Here is a 25,589-nt window from a genome sequence, read left to right on the forward strand (position 1 = left end):
GCTAAAAATTTTCTTAAAATTAAAAAAATGTTGAGATTCTCAACTCATCACATGCCTCCAGATGCTGGGGCTTTAAGAAAAACACTAAACATTGCAAGGCTCGCAATTAAATTGTGAAAGTTGACACAGCAGAATGGGGACACAAACCACAGTGCACTGTGTCTAGCAATGGTTTCTAACCATGGTTTAGTGCAGTGCTGTTTCTAGCTGTGGAAAGCAGGGGCAGACATCACCATGTCCCAGTTCTCCCATAGTCCCTGAAGGTTTTTCTAATATTGTTGCTAGTTGTGTGAGCCAGGATATAGAGCACTGTGTTACGGCAGTTGGAAATAGGGTGACCAGACAGCAAATGTAAAAAATCAGGACTGGGGTGGGGGGTAATAGGAGCCTATATAAGAAAAAGACCCCAAAATCAGGAATGTCCCAATAAAATCAGGACATCTGGTCACCCTATTTGGAAATAATTTCTGGGCATAGTTATAACAAAGTTTCTACTGATGTGTGGCACATGGTGTTGAGGATAGATGGCATAGTGATGCTCTGGGTGGTTCAATCCCAAGGAAGGATAATTATGTACTCCTTTTCTTTATGCTAAAATGATCAGCTTTTGCACTTTGCAACTTGGTTTACTGTGCTGGGGTGTAGAGGGTGGAAAGGGAGACCCCCCTCCTCCCCGTAGTGTTACCAGCAAGTAACAAGGAGGGATGCTTTCCTATCCAGCCAGATTTCCTGCAAAGAGATCTCCTCCATCAGCCCCTTCTGCCCTTTCAAGCGGGCAGCCGACTGAGGTAAGGGAGGAAAGAGGTGCCTCTCTGGATCAGAAAGGTAGCGAATGGGAGCAGAAAGGTGGCAGGAAGACCTGGCAGGCTTCGCATGCATCTGCCACGGCAGATGGAAAAAAAGGCGGGAACCGCGTTTGGACCCCGCGCGCTGTGGCGCCAACAGGCGTAAAAAAGGCGTGACGGGTATTTGGCCTCGCGCTGCGGCCCCGACAGGCGGGGAAAAGGCGGGTAGGGCGGTTAGGCTCGTGCCGTGGACGCGACCGAGGAAAAAAAGGCGGGAAGGGCATTTGGCCTCGCGCCGCGGAAGGGACCGGCGGAAAAAAGGCGGGAAGGGAATTGGGCCTCCCCCTGCAGAGGCGAGAAAGGCGGAAAAAAGGCGGGAAGGGCATTTGGCCTCGCGCTGCGGACGCCACAGGCGGAAAAAAGGCGGGCAGCCCAGAGCCGTGGGTCACGCGCCGCGGCGGTTAGAATGCTGCGGGCGGGGGAGGGGCGGCGAGGGGAGCTTGAGCCCCGTGCCCCGCCCCCTCTCCTTGGCAGGGAGCGAGGACCGCCTGGGAGGGGGTTGCGCTTGACCATGGAGGGGGGCGGCTGCGGGCTGAGCCTTCCCCTCTACAGCGCCTCCCTCCTGTCCCTGGGGATTTTGTTGACCCAAGGTAACCGGGGGAGCATGTTGTCCTCACTCGCTGTGGGGGCTTCCCGGGTCTCCCGCTCTTTACCCTGCCACTGTGGATGGCAGAGGCACACTCTGTTCTCCCTGTGGCCCTCACTCTGAGATCAGAGACAAATTGGAAGATTGGGCCAAAAGAAATCTAATGAGGTTCAATAAGGATAAGTGCAGGGTCCTGCACTTAGGATGGAAGAATCCAATGCACCGCTACAGACTAGGGACCGAATGGCTCGGCAGCAGTTCTGCGGAAAAGGACCTAGGGGTGACAGTGGACGAGAAGCTGGATATGAGTCAGCAGTGTGCCCTTGTTGCCAAGAAGGCCAATGGCATTTTGGGATGTATAAGTAGGGGCATAGCGAGCAGATCGAGGGACGTGATCGTTCCCCTCTATTCGACACTGGTGAGGCCACATCTGGAGTACTGTGTCCAGTTTTGGGCCCCACACTACAAGAAGGATGTGGATAAATTGGAAAGAGTACAGCGAAGGGCAACAAAAATGATTAGGGGTCTAGAGCACATGACTTATGAGGAGAGGCTGAGGGAGCTGGGATTGTTTAGTCTGCAGAAGAGAAGAATGAGGGGGGATTTGATAGCTGCTTTCAACTACCTGAAAGGGGGTTTCAAAGAGGATGGCTCTAGACTGTTCTCAATGGTAGCAGATGACAGAACGAGGAGTAATGGTCTCAAGTTGCAATGGGGGAGGTTTAGATTGGATATTAGGAAAAACTTTTTCACTAAGAGGGTGGTGAAACACTGGAATGCGTTACCTAGGGAGGTGGTAGAATCTCCTTCCTTAGAGGTTTTTAAGGTCAGGCTTGACAAAGCCCTGGCTAGGATGATTTAACTGGGACTTGGTCCTGCTTTGAGCAGGGGGTTGGACTAGATGACCTTCTGGGGTCCCTTCCAACCCTGATATTCTATGATTCTATGATTCTAAGGGGCCATTGTAATCTCCCAGAGCCCCCTATTCCCTGAGCTCAGAAATCATCAAGGCGTCATGTTCCACGTGGGTCACTTTACCTCTTGGCCTCGCTCTTTGGGAAGCCAGACATCAGAAGGGGCCATCCCAGTGTACTGGAGGCCTTCAGTGAAACCCTGGGTCAGGAGTCATTGAGGGCCCCCAAAATATCAGGACAGCGGTCTTCACACCCATTTGGGGCTCTCTTGAGAGAGAAGCCCTTTGTAGAGGTACTGGGCCCCCCTGCTCATCAAATGGGGGCTGAATCTCTTTAAATTACTCAGTGGATATGGAAACAGGAGCACTGAAACATGGGCCCCACACCCTCCACAAGACCACAAATGCTGTGGCTTCCCTGAACCCCACTTGTGTCAGAGAAATCAGGGCCTCCTGCAACCTCAGCAGGTGTGTCCCTAACACAATCCAAGCTGTGGTGGGCTACCCTTCTGAAATAGGTGTTACATAACCATAGTTATGAATTCTTTTGTCCCAAAGTTAGATGGGGTGTCTAGTAGTTCGGGGCCCCAGCAAATTATAAATAAATGGTATTCCTTTCAGAGACTGTTAATGGAAATCTCCAACCTGTTCACTGAAATCTGTAACTATTCAGAGGTGCTGCGGTTGATCAAAGACATTGCTAGGCATAAGCAGACAAAGCAATGGCTTAAGGGCCCTGAGCAACTCACAGCCCCCCCCCCCTTAATTATTAGTAGATATTGTATGGGGGTGCTCCCCAAAATATTCCTGTTTAGAACCTCCAATGGATTAGCACAGGCACTGCTAGTGATTAGTTAAGCTGTGCAAAGCACTTCCTTCACCTTTTGGGCAGAGTGTGCTGTTTCCACAGAACTTTCTGACCTGGGTAGTGAATGATTGGGATTAGTAATTGAACCCGGACTTTAAACAGCAGAAAATGATTCAAACCAGTAGTTAATTTTTCTGGCTGCAAACTCCACTTTTTTGTTTATTTATATCAGGGAAGTAATGCCCATTCTGTAAGTTCCATGCAAGCTTAACAAGTTTTGTAGCTGAGATTATTTTGAAGAGCTGCAGATTTTTAAACAGCTTCCTTAATTACTTACATATTTTTGGAAAGTTAATATTCAGCCACTGTGGAGGCTCCACAGTCAAGACAGGTTTACTACTCGAACAGTAAACAGGAGTGCTTGTTTTAAGAAAAGGATGGAAGGGAGGGGAACTGCAAGAATAAAATAAAAAGGTAAACAAACTAAATTCAGATTTGATTTTTAAAAATTTTTTAAGTGTTACTGTGTTTTTTCTACAGTGGAAGCTGCAATTGATGAACAATATTCTGTTAAAGTAATTAAAAAGAATTACATTTATGGCAACATCAAACATCAAGGTGATTATTTTTATAGTTAAGATCTAAGTAAGTATTTTAGTGCAATATTAATACAAAGATCATAAATACAGCAATAAAGCATATAAACAAATGTACATATGTTGGTGACTGTGGCTCTGTTATTATACCAAAAATTTCAAATCTTAATTATATAGAAAATTACATAATTCTTCAAGCATATAAACAGGAAATGGATATCGTAAAATAGGCAACTAAATTTTTTACTTCAAATTATTCCCAACTGGAACAATTCAATTACTGCAATCTGAAAGCTGTCAATAAATCATAGCCACTGTGCAATAAAGGACATTGTAAACAGAAAGATCTTTGAATTAAGTGATTGCACGGAGCAGTAGGATGTGCGCTTATGGGTTTTTATATAAAATGAAAAAGGTATTGGCAAAATGATAGTTCATTCTACAAGTTATCGATATTGCACAATCTTGGAGAGTCTGTTTTCAGTAAGCACTGTAAGTCAAGTATGCCGAACTGTGTTTTGGCCTAGGCTATAATGTTTTTAACTGAATCGTAGTAAAGAAAGAAAAAAGAGAATATGCATCTTTAATCAAAGGATGGCATATACATTAGACATGGTTCTGGTGTGAATTCCTTAATCAGGGTCCCATTCTGACACACATGGAGGAAGGTTTGAGAAAAAACTTGTTTTGAGGTAAACGGTGTTTAAAAAGCCTTTGTGCCAAGGTGTAGAGAGCCCAAACTGCTTTCTAAATACCTGTTTGCTACTACATGGTGGGTAACTTAGAGTGGCAGAGTATTTGGGGATGGTGAAACAAGTACAGTTACTGGCATAGTAGAATTGATGGAAACCTGTTACACGCCCAACAGCGGTGGAAAATTTATTTATTCCATACCCATTGTAACAGATCCCACAAATTCTGTACCTGGGATATAGAGTAGGGCCATAGCTTATTCATTCCCATATGGATCCAGTCTGTACTTACTCATTTCTTTCCTTTTTGTTCATTTACCAGATTGACCCCATAAAGTATCTGATTGGTCAGCACAGTTAAATGAATTAATATAATAGATTTATTCTACAAAAAGTTTAACACCACATGTTTACAACTACCTATTAAAGTTACAATGGAAAATGATGTAGAAAAACTCTAAAGAACTTTAATTTGTGTGGGAGGTGAGCCAAAGTCAATGGGGGCATAATTTATTATTTAATGAGAAATTAAATAGATCATATTAGAAAAATGCCCTTGAATCTTTATGTTTTTCCAGGGTGTTGGCAGTGGTCAATTTATTGTATTTTAGCACTAGCCTTTATTGTATTAAAGCACTAACCTTTATCAGGATATGCCATAGGAACAACATGTGCTGCTGCATTGATTCCAGCAATACTATTCTCAGGATGCCGAGCTGTGGCTTAACAAACACTTTTCCCCTGTGGTGTTGCTATAGAATTTTGTAAGCATTTAATGTCAGGATAAGGTACTACTTGCCTTCTCACCACCTCAGCTGCAAACTGGAGATCTGATAGGCTATCAAATCTTTGGGACTGGGACCATGTTTTCCAGTATATCTGGACAGTACAAAGCACATTGTGGACAGTTCCATGGTACAAACTAATAAATAATAATAATAAATAAGGCCATTAAGAGATTAGTGTAACGCTGAACTAATTTTGCAAGTTGGACCTAAAAAAGTAAAGAATTAAATAATGTATATGTATATATAAATTGATATTTAGTAATTTCATTCAGTTTCAGCATTGCTAGTTATTTAATTCATTCTCTTGTATCGCAGTCAACATTTATGTTAAAGTGTATACAAATAGTCCATTTCTAGTATGCATGGATTTGGCACTATCTCAAAAAGAAGTAATAGATCCAAACTATTTATGGATTGGACCGGATGGAAAGAATCTAAAAGGCAAGTCACTTTCTCCTCATTATGGTTTATATACAGTCTTACTGGTTCTATGTTTATTCCATCACCTACTAACCCACAGAATCTGATTTTTATGAATATCACATAACAAGAAGCAATCCATATGTGATGGCAAAAATGAAAAATTCTTCTGAGATAGCTTTGTTTTCTGTTTCTCTCCTCTTTTACAGAAAATTAATTCCATCACTAATGGTTGAGTAGATTTCAGAATGCTGTATGTGAGATAACACTTTCTAAGTTTTTGGTGAAACCTATCATCAGTCGGATGGTGTGACTTGTGGTTCATATTATCCTATGTGAATTTTTTTATGGGTGCTTTCATTAACCTTCATTTCTTTAAGACATTTTCCATAATAATGTGTGATTAGTCAGAATTTGTTTTGAAACTCTTCCTGATTTCCATAAAAAAAGGAGGTAATTTTCTTCACATAACTGACACAGATCTATAAAGTAGATTAAGGAAGCAGGGCTGGGGACTGAATATCCGATCAGGCACTTAGGGGGAAACTGGAAGCACTATTAAAAATCACTGCTTGGTAACCAAATGGGAGAGAGATTATGGAGAAAGTGGAGCTCCATGCCTAGTGGACTGGGTTGTTGTTTGATCTGGGATTTTTCTGTTTGAGTCTATATTTTCCTTTTTTGTTGTTGTTAAGCTAAACACAGACAGGCTCAAGAATAAAGCTGTGGAAAAAAGCTTTACTTGGTAAAAGACTTTGTAGTTGGCCCACTCCATCAGTTTACAGATGTAAACACACAGACATTCCCCACTCCACTAGTTTGAACACCAACAATGGTATTATAATACCATAAATGAAAAAAATGAATTACTTTTTAAAAATATTAAGAAGTTTTCACTTATATAATATTAGCTGAGTATTCACTTTATTAGCATATCAGGAGCATATTTTCACCTGTTCATAGTTTTGTCAAAACAGTTCATGCTTTGAAGTATTTTCACGAAATAAATACACAAAGCATGATTTATACTTTACTGAGGGATGTAAAAACGTGACCTTTGATATATATTTAAAGTCTGTTTTAATATTTTATATATGCATGTTATATATATAAGTATGTTTTTTATTTTGATATATAGCAATGCTAAAAGTACTCACATCTTTATGTTCTCAGCACACTTAACATAACTTAAAAATATATCTTAAGTGCAGTAATTTAAGATAACCTGCTGCAAATCCTCCTTTCTGTCAAATAATTCTGGACCCTTACAATTACATTCCCTCTTCCAAATTTTCAAATGCCTGACGGAAAAAATGAGATTTGCAACAAGTCCTGAAGGTCATTAGATTCAGACCAACTTCTATAAGTAAATTGATATACATATGTAAAGGTAAATAATATCTCTTTTCATCTGTTAGTATACTACATAAATTATGCATCAGTATTTTTCCAATATTAATCAGGTAGTTTCCTGTTTCCATTTTAGGACAAAGTTACATCAATCTCACAGAAACAGGAAAACTGATGGTGAGAGGTTTTCAGGAATCTATGTCTGGATCTTATACTTGCACTCTTTCTTATAAAACCATCAAAACTGACATACAAGAAGAGAGAGAGAAATTTAAGACATATAAATTTATGGTTTATGGTAAGACCGTACAAATTTGCTGGTAAACTAGTGCATGTGACTTTTCTGAATATTGGTTTATTAAACACAATTAGTTAGCACTGTACTCCAGAATGTAAATTACAGTTTCAAGCACCTTGGTGATAAACATCTTTATTATTCTAAATGCCAGTTTTTGAAAAGTCAGTTCACTACAACTTCGATTTCAATCAAATCAACACAACTGCCAAGAGCATGCAGTGATTGTCCTTGAGAATGAAATAATCTTTACCCTTGGGAAAAATAGACGAGGTCATTGCCTTCTTCCTGCCTTCCCCCAAAGGTACCCAAGGACAGAAGAAGAGGCTCTGGTGTGGTTGTGATCTTGTTCCAAAGAGGTGTCAAAGATGGGCCTCTGTCCTGGTCTGATCTTAGTTGATGACATATGTTACAAGTTGTGGAACGGTGACAGATTGTGCAGTTTAGCAACCCCATCATTCTCCCAAAAACAATTATAAAAAAAGTAAATGAAAGGAGGAAGAAACAGATGTAATTTCTTTTTCCAGTCACTTCAAAATTCTCCACCCTAAAATGCAGGTACATGAAGTACTTTCTTTAAAATTTCTCATCACATTTCAGTTATGTCTACTTTGTAAGCAAGTGCACAGGCTCAAAAATGGCTATGTTAGTTCTGTAGCTATTTTGACATATAACATTTTCCCATGGTTGGTATTTAGGCACATAGTCATATAAAAATATAGTGTGTACACATTCAAAAATTCTTGTGCGTATCAAACTAAATGAATAGTATAACACCATTTAAGTCAGGGAAGCTAAACCAAGGATGCATTTGGCCCGTCATGCTTAATAAGTAAACAAATTGGTTTGCCTCTAAATAAAAGACTATTAAAGATATAAGACACAAAGAATAGTACTGCATAGGAAATATAATATATTAATAATATATATAATAATATAATATATGTGGGAGAGACATTATATTGCTTGTACTTATGTGTATACTAATTTTTTTTAGCATATCGGGAGCCTGACTACACATACCAAATATCTGTTCGGTTTACTACAAAAGAGTGCAGACTAGCAGCTAATGGTCAATTCTTTGAAGAGCTGAAGAAAATCTTGAATGATTTAATTTCTGATTTGACATGTCATGTTATAGAACCATCATACAAATGTCATGTTATCAAGATGCCAAAACATGGCCTCCTGGATGAGCTATTTGTTACTTTTCAAGGTAACAGATTTAAGCATTTGTTTAAGACGTAGTGTCACACTGTTACTTTATTAAAAAAAGTTAAATTAAGGACAATATAAATTACATTTGCAATTATATCAGAGTCATATGTTCCCTCATATGTTACTTCTCTGCTTTTCTTCAGAGTTTCTGTATTTTTTCTTCTTAGCCCACAGATGGAGCTATAATACAACTTATGAGTTGTTTGAATTTATATTAATGTACTTTTTACAACCTTTCTGGGAAAGGTTATTCTCTAACGGGGTGTTGTTTACAAAGGGCCTTGGGGAACATACAAATGGCCATACTGGGTCAGACCAAACGTCCATCTAGCCCAGTATCCTGCCTTTTGATAGCAGCAAATGCCAGGTGCTTCAGAGGGAATGAACAGAACAAATAATCATGAAGTGATCCATCCCTGTCGCCCATTCCCAGAAAATCATTTACTAAAGTCCAGATATAGTTCATTCATGATTCTTCATGAATGTTGTAATTCTGTCAGAAAAATTATCAGATTTATCTTTCTTGCTATTTTCTTCTTGTTTCTTGTCACTTCCTTATTTGGGGTCGGCAGCTTTTATTGTCTTCTTCCGAAACTCATGATTGTACACCTGGTTGTCATGCAAATTGGTCTTTCTAATGTCCACTGATGTCCGGTCCATATACCAAGTCTTTGGCCTTCCCCTTGGTCATCTTCCATCCATGATCATTGCAAGGGCCAGCCTATCAACATAACTCTCAGGTCTCCGTTGGACATGTCCCTACCAACGTTGCCTAGCCTCCCTCAACTTGTCTTCATTTGGGGCAGCCCACATTATGCCCCTCACAACTTCATTTCATTTCCTATCATGGAGTGTGCACCCATTTTACCATCTCAGCATCTTCATTTCTGTGGTAGAGAACATACTGATTTATTTTCTTGTGCCTGATCAAGTCTCTGTTCTGCACATTTGGATGGGTAGAATTATAGTTTTACACACTCTACCTTTTAATTTTATAGGCATCTTTTATCACAGATGACTGGGGTCAGTTCCCAGCATTTGCATCAAGCAGCTTTGGTACAGTGCTGGGCTTCACTCAGAAGGGCACCATTATCAGCAATCACTGATCCTATGTATTCAGATTCTTTCATTTGTCTAAGCTCCCTGCCTGTAATATCCTTTATGGTGCGTCCTCCTCCTTCAATTATAACCTCAGTCTTGCTAACATTCACTCTAACTCCTGCCTGCTCTATGTTGCCACGGTTCAAAGTTGGATTGCAGGGTCTCACAGTCTTTCGCACATATCACTGAGGCCATGTCTACACTACGGGGGGAGATAGATCTAAGTTACGCAACTTCAGCTACATGAATAACTTAGCTGAAGTCGATGTACTTAGATTTACTGTGGGTTCCACACTATGCTATATCAACTGGAGATACTCTCCCGTCGACTTCCCTTGCACTTCTCGTTCAGGTGGAGGACAGGAGTTGATGGGAGAGAAATCGGCGGTCGATCGCTGTGCGTCAAACCCCCAGTTAGTGTAGGCAAGGCCTGAGTCATCAGTGAACAGCGTATTCCAAGGCAACTCCCTTCCCCTATTTTCATTTATCACATCCAAGTCAACTGCAAACAAAGAAGGATTCGACGCTGACCCCTTCTCCCCCAGTACAGCTGAACATTTACTGGAAATTTACTCCTGTAGCAGACTACTATGTAGTCACTCCATCAAAAATATCCTGAATAAGGCAACATAGCCTTCTGGCACACCTGTCCATTGCAAATTCCACCAAACTAGTTTTCTTGATAAACATTTATACACCTTCTCCAAGTCCACAAAGGCTGTGACCAGTTGCTGTCTCTTGTCTCTAAACTTCTCCATGAGTATTCATAGAGCAAGTATGGCATCAGTTGTACCCCTTCTCAGCATAAATCCATATTGACCTCTCCAAATCTCAAGTGTTCTCAGATGCTTTTCAATAATCTTCTCCCAAACTTTCATATGGCATGTGCTGTCAGCTTAATTGGGCCATAATTAGCATACAATATCCTTTGTGTTTAAAAATGGACACCACAAAGCTTTTATGGCATTCGTCCAGCATTTTCTCTTTCTTAAGAATATCACGGAACAGACGTGTAAAATACTTGACACTGTCCCTTGTCATTTACTTCAGTGCATCCAGCACTTCTTCATCTAGCCTAGATGCTGTCTTCTTTTTCTTATTCCTCAGAGCCTCTACAACCTCTTCCTCATGTATGAGATCTGTTATGACTTGGCTCAGCTTACATGTTCTTAGTTCTTCCTGTGAGTTCTCATTTGTCACTCTTTCAAAATAATCACTCCAGACATTCTTGATTGATTCACCATTTGTTTGCAATATACCATGTTCATTTCTAGTGTGTACAAACTCATATGAGCCTTTTCTTTCTTGCCTTAGCGAGTTTTTGGACAGTCTTTTCTCTGTCATATCCTCCTAATTGATTATATAGCTTGTCACAAGCCAAATTTTTAGCTGTGGCAACACTTCTAATAGCCTCTTTTTTCACTTCCATATACACTATCTTATCATTGCTTAAGCTACTGGTCTGCCATTTTTTAAAAGTTACCTCTCTTCTCCACAGATTTTTTAACCTGAAGATTCCACCACCAAGTCTTCCTTCTTATCCTTTTTGGGACTGGTTTAATCACTCCTAGGACTTTATATGCTGTTTCTACCAATGTTAACTTTAATTTGTACCAGATATCCTCAACAAATCCCTTTGTGTAGTCAAGAAGTCTATGCATTATTTCTTGTATAAAGATTTTTTTTAATTCACATCTTTAAGTTTCCAATGCTTAGACCTTTTTGGTGCCCAGGGATTCAGGTGTTTCCAAGGTTTCTACATTTTGAAGTCCATAGGGACAGTCGATCCATAATGCTCTCTGTAGGTGTTGTGGCACTGGGGAATTGATGAGGGACAGGGACACCCCGGACACATTTTCTCTTGACTGTGTATCTGCCCTACATGAGGGGCATTCTTCGGATGGGACCTGCAGTTGCTTTGTGGCAATTTTTCATCATCAGAGTGAATTAATTCCCCCTCCCCTCTCCCCATGTTCACAATGGAGATAGGACCCAAGCCTCAAAGTTCAAATCTGGATTTGGACCTTTCCATAGTTTGAAATTATTTATATATATGGGGGTTTGAGTCTGTCCCATCTCTAGTTTCCAGATCTTTTCTCTTATCATTTATTTCATTATTTTGTTAGTGAATGACACTAAAGTCACTGGATAGGAATTGTCAGGACCACTCCTTTTTCCCTTATTAATAAATGATACCACATAGTTTTTTCCAGAACCTTGTATCTCTCCAGTTCTCCATGACCCTTTAGAAGTAATTATTAGGCATTGAGAATGTTCATTAGCTAATACTTTTAACATCCTAGAATGCCAAGCCAGCTAGACTGACTGATTTGTACATGTTCATGTTTTCTTAGTATTTCCTTACCTGTTTTTAATCAATCGGAGGTAATCGAAGTTGCCTTTTCTTCTTGGTTATCCATTTATCTTTATTTTTATTATTTAAAATTCAGTTAAGTATCTTAGATCAGAAGAACAACGGTTATGAAAACAATATCTTGACCACAGAAGCAAATGTAATAAATTGACACTTCCTCACAAAATTGAGGCAAAATAGAGTGTCTCTGCTCTTGAATTGTATTGTAACAGCATAAAATTAATGTAATATACAGATAAAAAGCAGCAGCAGTATGATGACTGGCGTTTGCACGCCAGTGCTTTGTAAAATAAATCTCCAAATGAAAGACACTCATTTCAGGATGCTCCTTTGTAATGTATTCTTCAAGGTATTTATGATGAGCTATTACAATACGGTTTTGCCTTTATACCCTTTCTCCTTTTCTCTATAGTAAATCCTTTTGCCCCAGGATGGGAAGCAGTCTGCCAACAGATTTCTTATGACTGTGAAGATGTAACCAACAGAAGAGTTCAGGAGGTAGGATTTTTTTAATGCATGCGTACCTAAATAAACGTGAATATTCTAGAACCCAAAATGAGGGAGGGAGACGCTGCAGGGTGGGGGGTTGTAAAATATGGACTACAAAGTTAGTTAAGGTGAAATTTACTTTTCCCTGTACAAATCCTAGATAACTGGGCTTTGTGCAGGGAAGTCTAGAAGAGCAAGTGCAGCATGGAGAAGGAATCTATTCCATCAATCCACAAGCAGACCATGGTGCTTTAGTGCAGCTATTCTAGATGTGGTAGGGAATAGTAGCCACTGCTACTCCATGTCTCCTATGCAGATATTTTAGCCCACTGGATTCTTGTAAATGGGAACTAGAGGCCCCTCTGCACATCCATCCCCAGTGGTCCCCTATGTAACCAATTTTGGACCATTGTGGAATGTTTCTTCCCCTCTCCCCCCCTTATTGAAAAGGACATGCAGATGTCCCACTCTTAAGTACTTTTCTTTGTATTCAGCGTGGTCTGTGCACAATTGTATTCAGTGGATCAGTAGGGTTTAAATGTTATAGAAGGCTTTCATGGTCCCTTCACACTACAGTGAATTCCATCATTAGTATTTACAGATTTTGACTCGTTGCAGTCCACCCTATGCAAAGAGCAGGAATGTATGTGTGATATCTGGATTTTAAATAATTCAGCTCAAGATAGAAAACTGTATTTAAGTATCATATTTATTCAAAAATTGCTGAGGCCAGTGTTAATGTTTCTTATACATTTACTTTCTAAAATATGAAATTATGAAAATTAGCAATATGTTAGCATGTACTGTGTTGTTTATTTCAGTTTTCCTAGAACATAGACCTTTGGATTATGATTTGGTAGCTGTAATACAGTTTAAAGAAACTATCAAGTGTAGTTTCTGTTTTATATATAGTTCATTTAGCTTCATGGTGATTGTTTATGATATAAATTATATTGCACATTGACCCTGATCCTAAGCCCACTAAAGCCAATGGAAAGTCTCTGGATCATGGTGCAGTGCAGTGGGTGCAGGATCAGGCCCATATTGCATATCATATACACATTCAAGCAGAATTAGGACAAAATATATTTATTGATATATCTAATCTACAAAAAACAAAATCCTACTGTCATATTTATCATTTAATTGTTCCTAAATTTTAGGCAAGAGATCTCATTGAAGAATTTTTCCATAAACAAACATATGTTCTGAAGCACGAGTTTCGGAATGTACCTGCAATACATTATATAGACCATAGCTTTGAAGTTACTCGCATTGATAGCTGTCGTCCAGGTTTTGGAAAAAATGATGACACCCACAATGACTGCGCTAGCTGCTGTGGTAATTATAGAAAAATAAAGTTTCCATATTTTTTAGCAAGCAATATAAAGATTATTGCATATTAACCCTGCTTGCAGTTTTTCTGTCAGATACTTACTTTTTTAATATTGGTGATAAAAGTAAGCGTACTGCTGTTTATCTTTTGAAGAGGCATTTTGATTCTAGGTGATAAAGTTGGCAGGAATGGAAACAGCCAAGAAAAAGGTGCTGATAGTATTTGATGCGTATCATATTGTAATAAAGGCTACCACTGCTGTCATTGGCCCATCTGGAAATATGGCTAAATGACTTTCTCCTCTTGCTCTTAGATCAGTTATAGTATTCAGGACATAGGAGCAATAAGAAATTGTCACTTTCATAGTACTGCTATTTTAAAATAAATACTCAACTGTTCTGGGAGTTCTGCTGCTAGCAGTATCTATTTCTGAATTTAGGGTTACTGGAGCAGGGTGTTCTCAGTAGGTCTTTAGTACTTGTGCTCAGGCTATGTTTGCACTGCACACATTACAGCGGCACAGCTGTGCTGCTATAGCCGTGTCACGGTAAGCTACGCAATGTATCCGCTCTTTGTGGGCAGGAGAGAGCTCTCCTGCCTACAAAATAAAACCATCCCCAAAGAGGGGGGCTGTAGCTTTGTTGGCGGGAGAGCGTCTCCCACCAACAAAGCACTGTCCATACCATCACTTTTCATTGGTAAAACTTTTGTCGGTCAGGGATGTGGGTTTTTTTCACACCCCTGATGACAAAAGTTTAACTGACGAAAGTGCAGTGTAGACATAGCCTCTATTTTTGTTGGCTTTCAGCACACACTGCAAAGGCTGTCTGGTTAAACAGGGGTTAGTTAGAATTGAGTTACAGAATCATGGAAATGGAGGATTGGAAGGGACTTTGAGAGGTCATCTAGTCCAGCTCCCTGTGCTGAGGCAGGACCAAATATACGTAGACCATCTGGACAGGTGTTTGTCTTACCTGTACTTAAAAACCTCCAATGTCAGAGATTCCACAATTTTCTTTGGAAGCCTATTCCAGTGTTTAACAATTCCTATAATTAAGGCTAATATTTTGTCAGGGATATTTTTATTAAAAGTCAGGGACAGGTCACAGGCAATAGGCAGAAATTCACGGAAGCCCGTGACCTGTCCCTGACTTTCACTAAAAATATCCCTGACAAAATGGGGAGGTGGATTCAGCTAAGCACTCGCTGCTGTGGCTGTGGGGTCCCCCGCCACCTGCAGTGAGTGGGAGCTCTAGGGTTCCCCACCCTTCACGGGGGTTGGCCTGTTGCTGGGTCCCCTCGCTCCCGCACAGCACCTGGTAGCTTCAGGGGGTCCCCCAGCCATGGCTTGGCAGCTGCAGGGTCTGCCCGCCGCAGCTGGGCAGCTATGGAAGATCCTCTCATTGCCCACTGAGGCTGGGCAGCTGCGCAGGGTCCCCCCCACCGCAGCTGGGTAGTTGCAGGGGTTCCCCCCGCCTCAGCTGGGCAGCAGCAGGGGGTCTGCCCATCCAGATGCAGGTTCCCCCCACTGCAGCTGGGCAACTGCGGGGGTTCCCCTACCAGGGCAGGGACTGGGAGCTGTGGGAGGGCTGGCTGAGAGCTCCAGCCCCAGGGCAGAAAATGTCACAGAAGTCAGTGGAAGTCACAGATTCCGTGATTTCCATGACCTCTGTGCCATAATTGTAGCCTTACTTATAATTAGAAAGATTTTCTTAATATGAAACCTAAATCTCCCTTGCTGCAGATTAATCTAATTATTTTTTGTTTTAGCTTCTGTGGACATAGGGAACAACTGATTACTGTCCTCTTTACAATAGCTCTTAACAAATTTGAAGACGGTTATCAGGTCCCCTCTCATGCTGCTTTTCTCAAGACTAAAGGTGCCCAGCTTTTTTAACCTTTCCTCATAGGTCAGATTTTCTAAACTTTTTATTATTTTTGTTGCTCTCCAATTTGTCCATATCTTTTTTTAAAGTGTGGTGCCCAGAACTGGACACTGTACTGCTGCTGAGGCCTCACCAGTGCCGAGTAGAAAGGGACAATTACCTCCCGTGTCTTAAATATGCCACTCCTGTTAAAATAGCCCAGAATTAGCCTGTTTCACAACTGCATCACATAGCAGGCTCATATTCAACTTGTGATCTTTTTTACTGCCCAGCCAGTTATTCCCATTTGTAGCTGTGCATTTGATTTTTTTCTTTCTAAGGGTAGTATTTTGCACTTGTCTTTATTTAATTTAACCTTTTTGATTTCAAACCAGTTCTTCAATTTGTCAAGGTTGTTTTGAATTCTAATCCTCATCTCCAAAGTGCTAGCAAAAACGGCCATACTGGGTCAGACCAAAGGTCAACTGTCAACCGCTCCCAACCTGCTGTCATCCGCAGATTTTATAAGCATGCTCTCCACTCCATTATCCAAGTAATTAATGTTGAATAGTACTGGACTCAGGAGAGAGACCACCATAGGATCCTACTAGATAATGGTCCTCCAGATTGACAGCAAATCATTGATAATTACTGAATGAGTACGGTCTTTCAACCAGTTTTGCACCCATTTTATTGTAATTTCATCTAGACCATATGTCCCTAGTTTGCATACGAGAATGTTTTGTGGGATTGTGTCAAAAGCTTTGCTAAAATCAAGATATATCACATCTGTAGTTTCACACCATCCACTAGGCTGTATTGGTTTTTTAACAAGTTTATAGTTTGAACAGATTGTATTTTTAAATTCTGAGTTTACCCAAAGGCTATGCAATACATATATGTTTTATACCTAAAAAAATAAGTAGCTAACCCTCCAGAAAAACTTTTCAGGAAAGTGGGGTTGGGGATATTTACATGTCACTAGTCATTTCCAACAGTCACTTCTATTGCTCATGGCAAGTGAAATTTGCAAGGCAGCCACCTAGAGTCAGTTACACAATGTTAAGCAAAGTAAATGTGCATTGTTGGATCAGGCCAAAGTGCTCAGCCCGTGGATTGAGCCCTTAATTCCTGATCAGACTTTTGGTTCAGGCTACTGTGTTATGAAGTGAAGCTAAGTGTGTTGATCTCAGAGAAACTGAAAAAGGCATTCTATAATACAGGTAGAGTTATCCTACAGGGTATGTCGGAATGGAGCACTAAAATATTAAATGAAAAGTAACTGATATAAAATATATTAAAATTAAGAATGTAGTTTTCCTTCATATGATCATTTAGCTCCATATGAAACATTCAGCATGCAAAAATATAACCTGGAGCTAGTTTAGTGATCTGCTGAATGTCCCTAATACAAGTTTGAAAAGTCCCTAATGTGTATAACCCAGCCCAAGGTGGAAGGCATCTGACTGAAATACTGTATATTTGTTTGGTTGCAGTGGTTTGTGACCCTGGAACATACAGTCCTAACAATGAAGTGAGATGTCGGATTTGTACAAGCATTCGAATCAAACACTATGGAGCAAAATCTTGCTAATAAACTTAAAATAGAAATTGGAAAACTGAAGAAAAGTTGTGAAAGCATTATTATTCTTTTGTGATGTCCTTTTTTTTTTTTTTACCTACAAACCTGGGGCTCTTATATTTCAATAGCTAATCCTCTCAAGATTGATAAAACTTTACATTTTCTGTATTCAGGAGCCCTTGTGGACAGAGATTCTAAAAAATATCTAGTATAAAATGTTCATACCGGGGAGAGTAATTCAATGGAAAACAAAGAATGCAAAGAAAATTATGAGTATTAATATGTGTTTTTTACAGAAAAGTCTCTGGTTTGTGGTATTGACACTGAACACAGCATAGCACTGCACTTTAAATAAATGAAGGAGACATAAACAATTGATGGAGAAGTGATATATAGTATAGTGGAATGATTGTAGAAGCATATTAATGTGTTATGATGCTTTAAGTAGAAGTCCATGTACATTAATGTTTGCAAGAAATTACTCTTGTAGGCCGGAAGTACATATTTAACCTCTATAATAAAAATAAAACTATTTATTGTATTTCCTTTTGATTTTTGTCCCTTTTTGGAAAAAAAACATGGTTGTTACAACTTTCCTCTTTGCCTATGAACTCCTTTTCAAGTCAGGGAGGTTGAAATCATTTATATTAACACATTGTACTGATTTTGCTATGAGATATGATGTACCAATATTTATTAGCCATGCAAGCTAAATCATAGAATCATAGAATCATAGAATATCAGGGTTGGAAGGGACCCCAGAAGGTCATCTAGTCCAACCCCCTGCTCAAAGCAGGACCAAGTCCCAGTTAAATCATCCTAGCCAGGGCTTTGTCAAGCCTGACCTTAAAAACCTCTAAGGAAGGAGATTCTACCACCTCCCTAGGTAACGCATTCCAGTGTTTCACCACCCTCTTAGTGAAAAAGTTTTTCCTAATATCCAATCTAAACCTCCTTAAACCTAATGTTTCAGAGCATATTGTTAGAACTCATTTATAAACTCCCTTAAACATGGAATCTACAATGAAAACTCTGGCAGATTCTGTGTAGCTAAAATAATAATTTACTGTACTGAAAATTTCAGAATGCTGTACAGAAAGGGTTTCCAGACCATATCTAAGAAACTCAAAACAAATTCCCGAAAGTACCATCTGCTTTCATCAGCAATTTGAAAAAGTCTCCCTGCAAACTATAGTACCAAGTTCAAGGAGGATCATCTTTCTGAGACAGACAAATTAAGTTTTGTGTGGTTTAATGTAATGGACATGTCTCTTGGAAGAGTTCCTAAAAAGCAAAGTTCTCTTAGCTATTAAAGATCGAATCACAATTTTTGTAAGAATAGGGATTTGCCAAGAATAAAAGTGGTTATTTTCTTTTAACTTTAATTCACTGTAGAACGTTCCTGCACATTTCTTTACGTTATCAAAGTGAAATCTCAGCATTTATGTTGTGCCTGAAATCCTTTCATTCCAGCCTACTCTGTGCAAAGTTAGGCAGTATAATGGTAAAAACACTAGCAGCCAGTTGAGCTTCCACCATTGCCATCACCAGTGGGATCTATATGTAGTGCAACAGTGTGGAAGTTTAAACAAAAATGCTTAATGTAGAGTAGGCTAATGAAGGCTGGAAAGACAGGTTTTTTTGTTTGTTTGTTTTTTAATAAAAGCTTAGATTCCAGATCACATATCTAAGGCAAGATATGTTGGCAAATGCCACAGTCCTGGAATCAGAAAACATAAGGCCTATTTATATGACTTTTATGTTTGCTGCTTCCATCATATTTTCAGAAACTATATTATAAGCAAACAAAAAAGGTGCTGAGCATTTTGATCTCCATCTGCTTGCTTCTGTAGCTATTTCTTCTTCTCTGCATATCACCTGTGGCATATGCTGGAGGTCCCAGGTGCCATGCTGTATGAACAGAAGCTTATTCTCTTCACAGCAGTTTTGAACCCTTTGTGATTTTCCTGGATCAGTAAACAAGTCCAGGAACAAATTGTGAAAATATTAAGATAAATTGGAAGTATTTATTCCCAGAAAGAATCTAACCTTTCAAAAGTAAAGCAAATTTGGTAAAAATGTTATCTTATAGAATGAAGATATCTACAATGATAGACTGTATTGCCTATAAAATAGAAGCTGTGTTAATACTACACTGTTATTTACAAGTGCTTTTCAAGTAACATTGGTTTTTAGTAATTTCATAATACATAATATGTATGTACTTTGCAAGCCTCTGAAAAAGTTGGCCCAAGATATTTCTTGAGTCCAAATAGGATTATCTGTGTTTATTTTAAAAGGGTTTGGTTTGTAAACCTAATATTTTACTAGAAGCAATTCCTAAAACACAGAAGAAGAGCTTTCCTGCTACCAAAAAAAGTGACTACAAGGGGTCAGGAAGGTAGTTTTACATCTCATTCAATGTACAGTGAGTCTGATTGACCACTGCCTTGCACTTTTATGTAGTCATCTGTGAAAAATGGATGTGAAACACTACCATTCTGACTCAGTACTGTTCTACACCCATGATACCAAGGTGTAAAGATGCACGGCAATGAAAAACCAGACCCAGCATCTCTTCTGCTGCACAGTTCATCCTCTTATTGGGCATTGCCTCAATATTAATTCAGGAGAGAGAGTGGCACCTACTGAACAACCACCACTTCTTACAGCATCTAGAAGTTCCTTGGTGGGCACCCATCCAAGAACTGATTGGGATCAACCCAGTTTAGCTTCTGCAGTTTGACAAAATCGCAGCAGGAAGTGGTACGGGTAGAAACCATACTTTAAACTTTTCATATTCATTACTTATTAAACACTGATGAATAAAATCTTCTTTAACAAGAGCATTTAAATTGCCTGTAGGATGATTATCTTATTTGCCAACTGGACAGCTTGTGCATTGATCAGGTGTATACAGATTCAACAGAGGGGCATTCTGAGACTGCACAGTACATTTTTTGGCCTAATTCACGGCAGAATATCTTAGAGAACTGCAACATATATAAATTAGATGGGAAAGTATAATAAGTAGATATTAGTGAGTCAGTAATGCGCAGCAGTTTGCTTTTATTTTTTATTACTATTTTAATGGGGTCATAACTAGTTCTTTATTAGTCCCACGAGTTTTTCAAGTTAACCTTAAAATAATAAAGCAACAACAACACAGTTCAAATGTATCCCTTGTCTAATTCCATTTACTTCAGTAGAATTATACTGTGGATGACTTTAGCCCATGAACTTTTTCTATATAGTCTGTGTAAAATAATGTGACAGAAAATTACTTTACTCCTCTGACCTTTTTTATATATTCACTCTCTGCTCCTCCAGTCTTAGCTTCTCTTTTCCTGCCTGTGATACCCCCAAAGTGTTCAATTACTCTTTTATTTATACTGTACCAAAACTTTAAAACTCTTTCTCCTTCTTCCAATTGCTGTAATTTACTCTAAACTCTGCTCACCATTACTTTACCTTCACCAGTTATTGTATCCTTCCATTTTCTCCTCACTGTAACAGGTCATCAAGGGTATGTCTACACTTGGAATTAAAAACCTGGGGCTGCTCCATGCCAGCTGACTCAGGCTTGCGGAGCTCAGGTTAATGGACTCTTTAATTGTGGTGTAGACATTTGGGCTTGTCTGCTAGTTGTCTGTCTCCATAGTTAAGTAGCCCAGATGCCAGAATCCTGCAAGGTGGGAGTGTCCCAGCTTTTGGGCTTCAGCCTGAGTCTATACAGCAGTAAAACAGCCCCTTAGCCTGAGCCCCAAAAGCCAAAGTTAGCTGGCACTGACCAGCAGGGGGTCTAATTGCAGTGTAGACATACCTCAAGAATACTTATTAGCCTCCTTCCTATCTTTAAATTTCAGTTTTCTCCTTTTGCTCTATTCCATTTTTACACATCCTTTCCCCCTTTCTCTACCTGCATCTGTGCGTTGCTGTAGCCAAGTATAGGCCCTGATCCTGTAAACACATTCTAGTTTCTCACATGGATAAATGTTTGTGAGACTGGGCCTTAAAACATTCTCTCTCTAGTCTACCTCTCATTGTAAAGCTTTTGTGATACTTTGTATAAAGGATACTATTTAAAAATATTACTTAGCAATTAATATCTTGAAAGTATTGATTAACTTCTCACAATTAATTAATCCTCACAAAACCCCTGTGAGGTAATAGAATGAGTATTAGCATCCTCAGTGTACAGTCTGGGAAACTGAGACATTGAGAGGTTAAGTTATTTGCCCAATGCCACCCAGTAAATCACTGACAGAGGTAAGGCTAGAACTTGGAACTTCCTGCCACCGATTCCTGAGTATGGACCATTAGATCAGACAGCCTCTCCTGTGTGTCAGTATAAATTGCACTCTGTGTGTGATTTTCATTCTTAAAAATATATGAATGCTACAACTAATTATGAAAGTCATACCCCTTGTTCTAATGTCAAAGCCATATTTTCCCCAGTCTGAAATAAAAACAATAAAATAGAACGTTAACAGAGACATTTTAAAGTATTCTCTGTAGATCTGCTGTGCCAACTGGTGGATTGGAATGACACTGCAGTAGCCATGAAATCAGGAAATGTTTCTATCATGGGTGTTAGGACGATGACATAATTTTTAGTGGAAATATCTTCTTGTGTCTCACAGAGTATTTCTATTAATCTGTGAGTGATTTATTTCTCTAAATTTGAATAATATGAAACAAAACTGGAACAGGTCATGCAGCTGTTTGAGATATACAGAGCTGTGAGCTACAGCTTGAAGCTCATTTCTGAATTCCACAACATAATAGCAGTTTCCATCAAATTAGAAGCAATTGGACTTTGTAGTAAGTTTTGATACCACCGCAGGGTTCCAAGGTTCCTAAGTAACTACAATGGGACAGTAAAAAGGTCTACAAAAATGAAAGATTTGGTTAAAAAAAATCACAATTTTGTATCTTGGTTAGTAAACAGTGCAATGAGTTTTTGTAGCAGTAATGCAGAGTTGTTCTGAATAACATGGTATATAGATAATACTGTGGACATCAAGCAAAAGAGCACTCAAACACTACTAGCGATGGAAAAATATTCGAGAGAAAAAGCTAAAATAAATTGACTTTTCCATATTTCATTACCAATTTGAAAATGGGCTATTTTTCCAAAAACCATTCATGATTTGTGATTTTTCCTCTCAGTAATAGGACCCTTTTCCTTAAAAGGAATCAATTTCCTATTGAACATGGACCAATTCTGAGCAAAAGGTGGATTCCCAAAGTTTAAAAAGCAAAAGGAGAATTTTTACAAGTTGCCTCTCTGAAGACCAGCCACTTTCCTGAATTTTGCAGAAATGCAAAATTGGAGGAGTGCAAAATCTCTCAAAATGAAATGCCAAATATTTGTGTGATCCCCCACCCCGAAAAAAATCACTGGTTTTTCATAGCTTTTTACGATCAGCTCAAGTTATGAAAAATCTTTAATTAATCCAGGCTTTTCTCTTGCATTATTAACTGCATCATTCTTATATTCTAAAGTCTTAATTACTTGTATTACAGTAGCAGTGCATAGAAACCCCACAAGATCAGGGTCCTATTGTGCTAGGTACTGTACAGACATATTATATAAAACAGAAATGTATTATTTATTATATACAGAGATACAATATTCTGCACTGAAGAATTTAGTCTAAATAGACAAGACACACAAGGGGTGGTAGAAAGCAAGCATTATTATCCTGATTTTACAGTTGGAGAACTGAGACACAGATAGTTTATGTGATTTGCCCTAGGTAACACAGGGAGTCTGTGGCAGAGACTTGAATTAAAACCAGATTTCCTGAGTCCCAGTACAGTGCCTTAATCATAAAATGAATCCTTCCTCTTTAAGATACCATTCCATAGCAGAAGGTACTACACTGAAGTATTGTTAGACATGGACCAAAGTATATTTCAAGACAGCACACTAGTCCTCTTGTCAGTTGGATTAAAGATGCTTAATTGCATAAATTCAGAGTGGGAAATGCCATCTTGTTTGCTTCATTAAATTAAAGCTATATTGAACAGAACATCTCCATTGACTGAAAACCGGATTTGAAGCTGAGCACAGCTGTGCTTTCGCTCAGATACCAATCAGAACATAATATGATCACAAAGTCAGGCATTAGAGATGGAAAATACCAAATAGGTCATCTAACCCATGCCTTTGATAAGAAAATCACCTTCCCAGTGAAATCAAAAATATATTCATAGTCTCTTTTTCAAAGCTAAGGTTACAAGAAGACTACCTTCTTTCGTTCATAAGGTCTGTAACCCTTAGCTTCAACACCTCTCTCCTGTGCTCCCCTAGTTGATTCTTTCCACTTCTACTTTCTCTGTAAAGCTAGTTCAGAATCCAGCTCCCTTCCAGCAGTCTGAAGTGCTCTTTTGATATTGTAAAACACTAGTTCACTCCCATTGTACACTCTAGTTTAGTCCCATCCCCTTTAAGCTTAAGCTTTTCATGAAAGTCCTGGTGAAATTGGGGCCAAATTATGGCTAACCCTATCCCACAGACAGGAAAAAAAGCTAGGAGGGGAGCTATGAGTGCAATTCTTAAGGTTTCAGAGTAGCAGCCGTGTTAGTCTGTATTCGCAAAAAGAAAAGGAGTACTTGTGGCACCTTAGAGACTAACAAATTTATTAGAGCATAAGCTTTCATGAACTACAGCTCACTTCATCGGATGCATTTGGTGGAAAAAACAGAGGAGAGATTTATATACACACACAGAGAACATGAAACAATGGGTTTATCATACACACTGTAAGGAGAGTGATCACTTAAGATAAGCCATCACCAGCAGCAGGGGGGGGAAAGGAGGAAAACCTTTCATGGTGACAAGCAAGGTAGGCTAATTCCAGCAGTTAACAAGAATATCAGAGGAACAGTGGGGGGTGGGGTGGGGGGGAGAAATAACATGGGGAAATAGTTTTACTTTGTGTAATGACTCATCCATTCCCAGTCTCTATTCAAGCCTAAATTAATTGTATCCAGTTTGCAAATTAATTCCAATTCAGCAGTCTCTCGTTGGAGTCTGTTTTTGAAGCTTTTTTGTTGAAGGATAGCCACTCTTAGGTCTGTAATCGAGTGACCAGAGAGATTGAAGTGTTCTCCAACTGGTTTTTGAATGTTATAATTCTTGACGTCTGATTTGTGTCCATTCATTCTTTTACGTAGAGACTGTCCAGTTTGGCCAATGTACATGGCAGAGGGGCATTGCTGGCACATGATGGCATATATCACATTGGTAGATGCGCAGGTGAACGAGCCTCTGATAGTGTGGCTGATGTGATTAGGCCCTATGATGATATCCCCTGAATAGATATGTGGACAGAGTTGGCAACGGGCTTTGTTGCAAGGATAGGTTCCTGGGTTAGTGGTTCTGTTGTGTGGTGTGTGGTTGCTGGTGAGTATTTGCTTCAGATTGGGGGGCTGTCTGTAAGCAAGGACTGGCCTGTCTCCCAAGATCTGTGAGAGTGATGGGTCGTCCTTCAGGATAGGTTGTAGATCCTTGATGATGCGTTGGAGAGGTTTTAGTTGGGGGCTGAAGGTGATGGCTAGTGGCGTTCTGTTATTTTCTTTGTTGGGCCTGTCCTGTAGTAGGTCACTTCTGGGTACTCTTCTGGCTCTGTCAATATGTTTCTTCACTTCAGCAGGTGGGTATTGCAGTTGTAGGAATGCACGATTACAAGAGTCCTGTCTCTTCTCTACCACAATAGTCATTGGTGGATCAGAGGGGATCATTGCTAAAACACAGTGTTTCCTAACTCCAAAGCTTCATACTGAAATACTTCATTGTGCCACCAAGCACAGAGCATCTGCAATGTTAACTTTAGGTTATTAGGGGCCTGGATAGAGGCTTAAGAATTGCAAAAAGAAAAGGAGTACTTGTGGCACCTTAGAGACTAACAAATTTATTAGAGCATAAGCTTTCGTGAGCTACAGCTCACTTCATTGGATGCATCCGATGAAGTGAGCTGTAGCTCACGAAAGCTTATGCTCTAATAAATTTGTTAGTCTCTAAGGTGCCACAAGTACTGCTTTTCTCCTTACAGTGTGTATGATAAACTCATTGTTTCATGTTCTCTGTGTGTGTATATAAATCTCTCCTCTGTTTTTTCCACCAAATGCATCCGATGAAGTGAGCTGTAGCTCACGAAAGCTTATGCTCTAATAAATTTGTTAGTCTCTAAGGTGCCACAAGTACTCCTTTTCTTTTTGCAATTCTTAAGCCTCTATCCAGGCCCCTAATAACCTAAAGTTAACATTGCAGATGCTCTGTGCTTGGTGGCACAATGAAGTATTTCAGTATGAAGCTTTGGA

General features: G+C 39.4%; 1 protein-coding gene across 2 annotated transcripts; it reads left to right on the forward strand.

Annotated features, from left to right (window-relative positions):
* Nucleotides 1-874: 874 nt before the first annotated feature.
* ZPBP2 (zona pellucida binding protein 2) lies at nucleotides 875-17,799 on the forward strand. Of its 2 annotated transcripts, none has more exons than XM_038385744.2 (8): nucleotides 875-1,010; nucleotides 3,693-3,770; nucleotides 5,544-5,669; nucleotides 7,135-7,296; nucleotides 8,291-8,509; nucleotides 12,399-12,484; nucleotides 13,639-13,816; nucleotides 17,173-17,799. In XM_038385744.2, exons 3-8 carry the CDS (start codon nucleotides 5,591-5,593, stop codon nucleotides 17,268-17,270), a joined length of 822 nt encoding a protein of 273 aa, XP_038241672.1. In that variant the 5' UTR covers nucleotides 875-1,010; nucleotides 3,693-3,770; nucleotides 5,544-5,590; the 3' UTR covers nucleotides 17,271-17,799. The 2 variants fall into 2 exon arrangements, with proteins under 2 accessions (XP_038241672.1, XP_038241671.1); XM_038385743.2 differs by lacking the exon at nucleotides 875-1,010 and adding an exon at nucleotides 1,303-1,435.
* Nucleotides 17,800-25,589: the final 7,790 nt, after the last annotated feature.

Source organism: Dermochelys coriacea, chromosome 27 (genome assembly GCF_009764565.3).
Source record: "Dermochelys coriacea isolate rDerCor1 chromosome 27, rDerCor1.pri.v4, whole genome shotgun sequence".
NCBI lineage: Eukaryota > Metazoa > Chordata > Testudines > Dermochelyidae > Dermochelys > Dermochelys coriacea.

Bases quoted from the DNA above. Each gene is read 5' to 3' on its own strand.
- ZPBP2 (XM_038385743.2), top strand. From the start codon at position 1,357: ATGGAGGGGGGCGGCTGCGGGCTGAGCCTTCCCCTCTACAGCGCCTCC. The intron at 5,670-7,134 runs GCAAGTCACTTT...TTTCCATTTTAG, and splicing joins GGATGGAAAGAATCTAAAAG to GACAAAGTTACATCAATCTC. The intron at 8,510-12,398 runs GTAACAGATTTA...TTTTCTCTATAG, and splicing joins GCTATTTGTTACTTTTCAAG to TAAATCCTTTTGCCCCAGGA.